General features: G+C 47.6%; 1 protein-coding gene across 10 annotated transcripts in view; it reads left to right on the top strand.

Annotated features, from left to right (window-relative positions):
• The first annotated feature begins 2,427 nt into the window (after positions 1-2,427).
• Positions 2,428-8,948, top strand: part of LOC119245116 (zinc finger protein 254-like) — a 43,047-nt gene continuing 36,526 nt past the window's right edge. For 3 of the 10 annotated variants that reach the window (XR_008551613.1, XM_054694695.1, XM_054694694.1), the window contains exons 1-3: positions 2,428-2,503; positions 3,989-4,181; positions 6,649-6,775. Coding sequence is in view for 9 of the 10 variants with exons in the window: in XM_054694695.1 (XP_054550670.1) it covers positions 4,167-4,181; positions 6,649-6,775 (142 nt within the window). In the remaining variant the exon portion in view is untranslated. The other 7 variants (XM_054694691.1, XM_054694688.1, XM_054694687.1 and 4 more) reach the window with 7 other exon arrangements.

Genomic DNA, 8,948 nt, shown 5'->3' with positions numbered 1-8,948 from the left:
ACCATGTGGGTCCGCTCCTTGCCTGGGGATCGAACTCATGCTGTTGTGTCTAGCGACAGCTTGATACCACTAAGACTTTGACCCTTCTGCCACCAGGGAGGCCCATAAACCCGACTGATTTTTATGTGTATATCCTCAGGTATATTTGATAACTTTATTTGTATTTTTTTTTTTTTTGCATAGAAGAACAAGAATGTAGGCCAGTGGTGCCGTTGGTGAGAGGATTCATCAGCGACAGAGTTAGGAGCTGAACAGGCAGAGTAAATGAAATACACTGTGAAGAGGAGCAGCGGGCATGAAAGGAGAGGTCTGTTGTGCCATGTGGGTAAGCTCCCTGGCCTGGATCAAACTCAGGCCTTAGCAGTAATAAGGGTGAGACTTAATTTCTAGGCTACCAGGGAGACCCTGATTACATTATCCTTCATCAACATTAACCAATTCCTCCTTGTTCAAGGATTTGGTAAACTATAGGAACAATAAACTGGTTGTCAACACAGTGTCAGGCTCCATTCACACAGGCCTCAAATCTAAATAGTTTTGATTGTATTTTGCAACAACTACACTTTTGTCTGTTTAGTAACAGTGGACGTTGTAATGTGTATATTGATAATTATGTAGAAGTATTGTCAAGAACTTTCGTCCAACACTCCATGGTACCCTCATAGAGGATCTTGCTACATTGCCTCAATCACACCCTGAAGAATCACAAACATATAATTTCTTTACATGAGCTCATTTGCACATATTGGCAATGGTAGTCCCTCACAGGCCCTCCCCATGATTGGCCCTGGACCTCCACAGAGTGGGCAATAGTCTTACTGTTTTAGGTTTACCTCAAATAATATAATCTCAGTTCAGAAAAGTTGAAGCACTCCAGTTAGGTAGCCTAATACATTCACATGCCCCATTTCCTGCAACTCTCTCCTTCTGAACTCTGACGCATCCACATAGCTGCACAAGGTGTGAGTGGACATTTATCAGTATCTCTGTGTCATAAATTCCTCTATTTCCATTCCTTGTCTGGTCTTCTGTTGAACTGTGACTCTTAACAATTTCTACTTTAACTAGTCACATGTACAATGAGAAGCAATGCCTCGGCAATTCTCAATCAGGACCTATAAAATCGTACCCAATTTAACAGTCCATTTTCACGGCCTATACAACGAACACTCTCATGGCTGTGATACATGTTGAACACTACATGTAAATATATTAGGAGGCATTATTTAGGAATGACAGAATGTGTGGGAAGAGAGTGTGTGTCTCTGGGCCTGATGTCCGTCACAGGCAGGCAGTGCTGGTAGTGGGTCACACAGCAGTTGCTTAGTTTTTGGTCAGGATGCAGTAACTCTTAAAATCTGTCTGGCAGGATGGAAAATGTCGTTAAAAGCCCATTTAGCGAGAAATGAGGAGACTGCGAGCCCCTCAAAATCAGACCTTTTAAGATACAGGTGGAAGGACCCTGGCTCAGCCTGGAGGCCTCCAGCAACTCTAAGCCCTCACACTGTAAGATGTTAAAGGACTAAACATAGCAAGACAGCAGCCATTTTAAGGAAAAACGACCGTTTTAAAGAGCACAGCTGTCCGTTGCAGGGTAAAACCACAAGAACCACAAGGCCAGGGTGAACGAAACTTAAAGGCTGCCAAAGAAAGGTACACAATCAGATTGAACTTGGTCCCCATTGTGAAAGGTCCCCTTTTTCTGATATGAAAGGTCCCTTTTTTCTGCTGTAACAGAGTATAAAAAACAACTTGTCACCCTTAAAGGGGTCCTTCTCTCAACCTGATGAGACTGCTGTGTCAGTACACCAGGCAGAGTCGGGCCCTAGCTTAAGCTAGCAATAAAGCTTTTTTGCTTTTGCATCTCTGGCTCCGTGTAGTTTTTGGGAACCCCGGAAGGAGTTGAGGCGCCAACTCCTAACAACACGGTGCATGGAGAGAATGGGGTCTGAGGGTACAGAGTCCCATCTGGGAGCCTCCAAACCGGTTTCTCACTGGCGCCCAGAAAGGCAAAGCTACGACACAAGAAAGGCCTTCACATGGGTTTATTCAAGATGCTGTCCAGGGAGTGTGCCCTAAACACCCTCCTGGGGGTGCAGCTCCCCAAGCGCAGGGAGAGAGCAGAGTGAGAGGAACCCACTTCTCTGGCATCAAAACACTCTCCTCTTTTTCTTCGCCAAACAGACTCGGTTCCGGCGCGCTGGGCGGTCTGCAAGGCCGCGCTCACGTGGCCCCACCACCCAATATGTCCCTGAGCCCCACTGGGGGAGGACGCGCGCCTGACGCTCCCGGACGCGCGGCACACGGGATTGTGGGAAATGTAGTCTCCTGAGAACACGCGGTTCCCGCCCAGGGCTCCGCCCAGGGGCGTCCTGCCTCGCCGGCCTCGTCTGCGCAGGCGCGGCCCCGCGTCCTCCCCGTCTTTCCGGGGCCCGGGGCCTCCGCGGTCGCTGCTCCCCCGCCGCGGGTTGCGAGCGGCCTTGTCGCCGAGGCTGGGCTTGGGGTGAGGCTGAGGACCCGCGTGCGGGAGCGGGGGCGGGCGCGGCGGGGAGGCGCCGGGGAGGCCTGAGGCGGGTGAGGGGGCCCGTGGCCCGGAACAGGCGCCAGGAGGGTCCGCGGGGGCGAGGCTGGGGGCGAGGGGAGCGGGGTCCCCGCCCTGGACACGGGCGAGCCCCCCGACGGCCGCCCCTCCGCGTTTCCGGGAGTTCCGTGCGCTGTGACGCCCTGGGACGGCTGTCGTGGGCTGCGGAACCCCCGCCACGTGCGCCCGCCCCGGGTGTGGCTTCCGCGGGTCCCCGAGCGTTTTCTCCCGGAGACCCCGAGCTCACCCTGGAGCGCGCGCCGTTTCCCTCCGGACGCGGACGGGGCTGCGTTCCGGGGTCTCGCGTCCCTCGCGGCGTGGCCCGAGGACACGCGGGCTGCGGAGGTCCCGGCCCTGACCGGCCCGGCGGGTAAGAGTTTCCCGTCCTTTGTGCCCGTTTATCGTGGCCGCCGCCCCACCGCGTGCCTGCCCGTGACCCCGGGTCTCCCCAGGAGGACGGTGTCCCGGAGGCCAGACCCCTGGAAAAGTGCTTTTCCTCCCGTGCGTGTGCGCCCTCTTTCCCTTGGGGGGACACCCCAGGCACATCCAGGGCATGGGCACCGGGGTGTACGAGGACATGAAGCCGGGCTCTCGGAACCATTCCTGGGAGTGTCCGTCCTGCCAAAGAAGTGCATAAGGTGCATCATTTCCTTTGAAATTGTGTCCAATTTTTTTAATTCATTTTTTAAATTTTTTTTAAGATTTATTTATTTATTTGTTTGCTTATACATACAAGCACTGGGTACAGTCAGAAGCGCGGGAGGGTGAGAGGATTCACCAGAGACAGAGCAGGGAACAGAACAGGCAGACTGACGAAATACACTGCTGAGGGGAGCAGCGGGCGGCAGGAGAGGTCTGTGCACCATGTGGGACCCTCCTCTGGTGGCCGGGGAGCAGCCCGGGATCGAACTGGCACTGCAGAGGCTGCGGGCAGCTTCGCAACCCAGTGCTCAACCGCTGCACCACCGGGGAGGCCCTTAAGTGATTTTTTTTTAAGATTTATTTATTCATGCGTACAAGAACCTGGGTACAGGCCAGATGCACGGAAGGGTGAGAGGATCCACCAGAGACAGAGCGGGGAGCAGAACAGGCAGACTGACTGAAATACACTGCAGAGGGCAGCAGTGGGCGAGACAGGTGATTTCTGCTGCGAGATGTGGGATTCTCCCGGGTTGGCCTTCGGGGATCAAACCCGTGCTGCAACGTTTCACAGCGCTGGGCTCCGCCCCCTGGGCCACCAGGGAAAGCCCTTTTTAAGTGATTAATCATCTTTGAAACTTTTGTTTAGTTCTTCACATGGACTACTAGTCAGTCTTAGGAATCATCAGTTTTTATTAACTTACGGTAAATTGTAAACCCAGATAGTATTAATAATGGACTAGTGGGTCCTTTCCTGCTCCTTCTCAGAGTGTAAGCACAGCTGTCACGCGCAGTGACTCTGGTCTCTCCCAGGCAGTGTGTGGAGCGCTCTGGACAGGAGACTCCAGGACCCGGGACCAGCTGCCTCAGTCCTTTCCTGCAGGATTCCATCACCTCTCCCAGCGCCGCCTCCAGAGTCCTCTGGCATCTTTGAGAGCAGTGGACAATGGATAAATCTCTGGTGAGTGATTTGTTTTCTTTAGCTTAGCTGGGCAGTTGGGAACAGTGCTGCTCTGCTCTTAGGTGTAGATGAATCTTGTAATGAGTTTTCACGTTGGGATAAATAACTTATAGAAGTATTGCTGATCATATGGAATTTCTATTTTTATTTCTTTAAGAAATCTCTGCACCGTTATCTGCAGGGACTGTACTGCTCTAATGGCTCAAACTCATGCTGCAGTGACTGGGAATAGCCTCCTAGCATTGTGTCTTAACCCCTTGCGCCACAAGGGAGGCCCGGATACATTATAAATTTTGGAATGAACTCCTTGTCAGATGTGTGACATGCAAATATTTTTTATATTCTATAGGGTGCCTTTCTGTTTCTATGCTGGTTTCTTTTGAGTTCTAAAAGCTTTTAGGTTTGGTGTTGTCCCACATGTTGAATTTTGCTTTTCTTTCCCTTGGTGTTGGGGTTGTGTTCCCTAATGCATTTTGTAGCAGCTGTCCTATAGTGTACCCCTTATTTGCTTTCAGTACTTCATGCTTTGGGCTCTTATGTCCAAACGTTTCAGCCATTTGGAATTAGTTTTCTGTATGGAGTTTTGAATGGGTCTTGCTTCTTAGTTTTGCAAGTCACTATACATGTTTCCTGAAACCATTTTTTAGGAAGATATATTTATGCATGGAAGAACTGGGGTGTAGACCAGATGTTCTGGGCTTGAGAGGGTCCACCAGAAAGAAAGTAAGGAGCAGAACACATAGATCCACTGCAATGCACTGCTGAGGGAAGCAGTGAGGGAGACAGGTGAGGTTTGCTGTGCCACATGTGAGTCAGCTCTCTGGCCTGGAATGGCCATGCTGTATATATAGCACTGACTCTTAACCCCTTGGCCGCCAGGGGTCCCCATCCCAGTATTATTTATTAAAGAGGCTGTCTTGTCTGAATTGTATGATTTTAGCTCCTTTGTCCAAGATGAACTCTTCGTATTTCATTATTTGCTTTCTGGGTTTTTAATTGCCTTCCATTGCTCTGAGTTCTGGTTTTGTTCCAGTAAAATAATGTTTTCATTACCATTGGCATTTAATATATTTTGAAGTCAGGAAGTGTGATCGTTACATTTCACTTTTTCTCTCAAGATTTTTTTTTGCTATTTGGGACCTTCTGTGGGTTCACATAAATGCAGTGATTGTTCTCTTTTCTTACAAAAAACCTCCTTGGTATGTGGATAGGTATTAGCTCTGTAAATAGCTCTGGACAATAAACCATTTATGATGTTAATTCTTCCCACCTAGGAGCACAGGACATCTTTCTATTTCTTCTTATCTTTTGTTTCCTTTACTAGAGTTTTATAATTTTCAGTGTTCAGGTCCTTCACCTCCTTTAACTTTTTTTTTAAGATTTATTTATTTATGTATACAAGAGCTGGGCTGCAGGCCAGAGGTATGGCAGAAGGGGTTGTGTGAGAGGATTCACCAGAGACAGAGTAGGGAGCAGAACAGGCAGACTGACTGAAATACACTGCTGAGGGGAGCAGCGGGCGAGACAGGAGAGGTCTGCTGCGCCATTTGGGTCACCTCCCTGGCCGGGGATCGAACTCATGCTGCAGTGGCTGCAGATAGCTTCATAGTGCTGCCTCTTAACCCCTTGTGCCACTAGAGAGGCCCCTCCTTCTTTAACTTGAATGAAATAATCACAGCTATTTCATTCTTTTTGGTGTGAATATCAATGGAAATGCCAGTCTTTTCACACACATTCTCTTCATAACTTGTTTATACTTTCAGAGAAATAAACAAATTTTATCATGTATTCAATTGTAAAAAGTGATAACATAGTTCAACATATATAATGGACACCAAGGGTTCAAATATGATTGTTTTCTTGTTGTTCTGCTTAGTATTTGATCATTATTTACAATTTCCTTCCAGTCTTTCAGGTCAGTCTACTATGAATTTTCCAATTGTCCTGCCTCCCTGCTGTACAAATGTGTGCCCTGGGTCAGATTTGACATCACTGAAATTATAGCGTCCACGGTGGTTCTGTGGGCATATGTGATCTTCTGGGCTCAGTGGGTGCATTAGACTGTTACTGTGTAAACATGGGTCTCATAAGGGCATTCTTCTCTCTTAGAACCAGGTCTCCCTTTTTTTAAGATTTATTTTACTTATTTATATGTAAACCAGAGGTCAGGGCATTGGGTGGGGGATGAGATGATTCACCAGAGACAGAGTGGGGAGCAGAACAGGCAGATCTATTGAAATACACTGCTGAGGGGAGCAGCAGGGAGACAGGAGAGGTCTGCTGCGCCATGTGAGTCAGATCCCTGGTCAGGGATCCAACTCATCCTTCGGTAGTTGTCGTAGCTTCATAGTGCTGAGACTGAACCCTTTGTGCCACCATGAGGATACTCTCAAAACTCTCTTTTCACCTCATACCCTATTCAGAGCTCCGCTGTTGGCCACATGGTAACTGTATATTTTGATTTCAGGAACCCTTGACCTTCAGAGATGTGGCCGTAGAATTCTCGCAGGAGGAGCAGGACTACCTGGACCCGGCACAGTGGGAATTTTACCGAGACGTGATGTTAGAGACCTACAGGAACCTGGCATCCTTGGGTGAGGAGAATATCCCTCCAGATTTCCTCATCTGCCCTCACCGTTTCCTGTGCTATGTGTGTGTGCTCCTGGGATGTCCAGATTTGTAGGCTACGTTTACATCCCTGATTTTCAGAAAAACAGTGTGAGTTTGTTGGAAAGAAAGTCTCATGCTGTTTGACCATGACTTAAACTTCTCTCTTAGGTGATCTGCAGCCTGCTCTATTAGTGCTCATTCAAGAAAATCAGTTCCTTATTACAAGCTAAAATCAGTGTGTTATTGCACATTCCTATGACTCAGATGTCTGGAAATGGTTCTCAGGATTGAAAATTTATTTCTTTAAAGATTTATTTATTTATGCATACAAGAGCTGGGGTTCAGGCCAGAGGTGTGAGGGGTGAAATGACTCACCAGAGACAGAGCCGGGAACAGAACAAGCAGATCAACCGAAGCACACTGCTGAGGGGAGCAGCGGTCGAGTCAGGAGACGTCCACCTCGCCATGTAGGCCACTCCCTGGCCGGCCAGGGATTGAACTCTCGCTACAGAGGCCACGGACAGCTTCACAGGATGCTCCTTAACCCCTTGCACCTCCAGGGAGGCCCCAGGATATGAAAATTTAAATGATTTCTGGTAAGATGGTGTCAGAAAAAGTATTTGCAGTGATCCTTTTCTAGAACCTTCTGTATTCTCCTCTCTACTGAGCACAATCCTGTATTGGTAATTTGAAAATCTGCAGGCCATCTCATATCACCTGTCCTAATAAACAGGTCTTGCTATGTCTAAGCCTGACCTGGTCGTCTTGTTGGAGCAAAAGGTGGAGCCCTGGGATGTGAAGAGAAGTGCAAATCCCGTCCTCCTCCCAGGTAGGTGGAATGAATCTGGCAGAGGCCGCAGCTGGCAGGTGCAGTGGTACAGGAAAGCATCCTAAATATGTCTAGGAAGCTCTGTTTCAGGGGTTGCAGACATGCTCCTATTTTGTCCTGGAGTCTTAGTCTTACTTTCCCTGGGGGCGTCTCCTCTCGGACACCGAGTCCTCTGCCTTTCCTTCTTACTGAATTGAACTTAGGTTTTGTCCATTTTGTTGATCTTTCAAAATCCAGACTTCCTTTCATGGAGAAGCACCTGCTTTTTGGCCATGATGTTACATCTATGTATTTTTTATTTCATTTTAAATGTCCTCCTTTCTGCCAATATGGAGCTTAAATTATTCTTTTTCTAATTCCTGGAGGTGTGAAGTTATGTTGCTCAGGTGAGATCCCTCTTATTGATAGTGTAATTGTTTAATGCTTTAAATTTACTTCTTAGTGTTATTTTCTGAATCCCACATGTTTTGGAAGTTTGCTTCCTTTCAGTGTCTCAGTATTTCTTAGTTATTTAGAATCTAGGAAACACGAGTTTTCCTTGCTCTATGTGATTCGAGAATAGATTCTCATCACCTCAAATGTTTGTCACCACCACACCCACCACCAGTGCACTTATGGGCCTCACTGTAGATCTTTGAATCCACTCCCACTTTTGTACCCACAACCAGTGTCCCTACCTCTTCAGTACCCTCACTTCTGCAGTCTTAATTCTCGAGTTCATTTTGGTTTGTATTGTCAGTTTCTTTGCTTTGTTTCTCCATATTCCAAACAGGAGTGAATTCATCCAGTAAGTCTTTCCCCTTCTGATTCATTTCACTGAGCATCATCCTCCCCAATATTCCATCCTTGTCGTTGCAAATGGCCAGATGTATCCTTTTTCAGTAGTATTCCACCCTGTGTATATACCACACCTTTCTTTAGAATTATTTTTCACCCTGTTTGTCAACTCCGGTTCCTGAATTTATACCATTATTTTCCTTCCAGTTGCAATTGGGGCTTGAACCCCTCCTTGATCTTATGTTTTCCTCTTCTGCATTCAGTTCTGTCTTTGTGTGCTGCACACATTCAGGTCCTCATGTTAGTGCATGTGTTATATTACAGTGCTTCCCAATACATGTAGTTTTCTGTTATGTTCTTGGGGCATTCTTTTCATCCTGTGAGGCTTTAAACTCAGATCATATAATTCTGATATTAGTGTGATCAACGTGACTCCATGGATCAGTTTTCATAGAATCTAGTTCCAACCTTACGTTCTACATGGTGTGCTGATGTCTGTGTTGAGTTTCATATAGGTAAGATTGAATTGGTCTTATTTTTAATTCCTTCAG

The sequence above is a fragment of the Talpa occidentalis genome, unplaced genomic scaffold, assembly GCF_014898055.3.
Source record: "Talpa occidentalis isolate TD23 unplaced genomic scaffold, MPIMG_talOcc4v2.1 talOcc4.14, whole genome shotgun sequence".
In the NCBI taxonomy this organism is placed as follows: domain Eukaryota; kingdom Metazoa; phylum Chordata; class Mammalia; order Eulipotyphla; family Talpidae; genus Talpa; species Talpa occidentalis.
The sequence above is the reverse complement of the archived record's forward strand: the minus strand, read 5'-3'. Positions and strand labels throughout refer to the sequence as shown.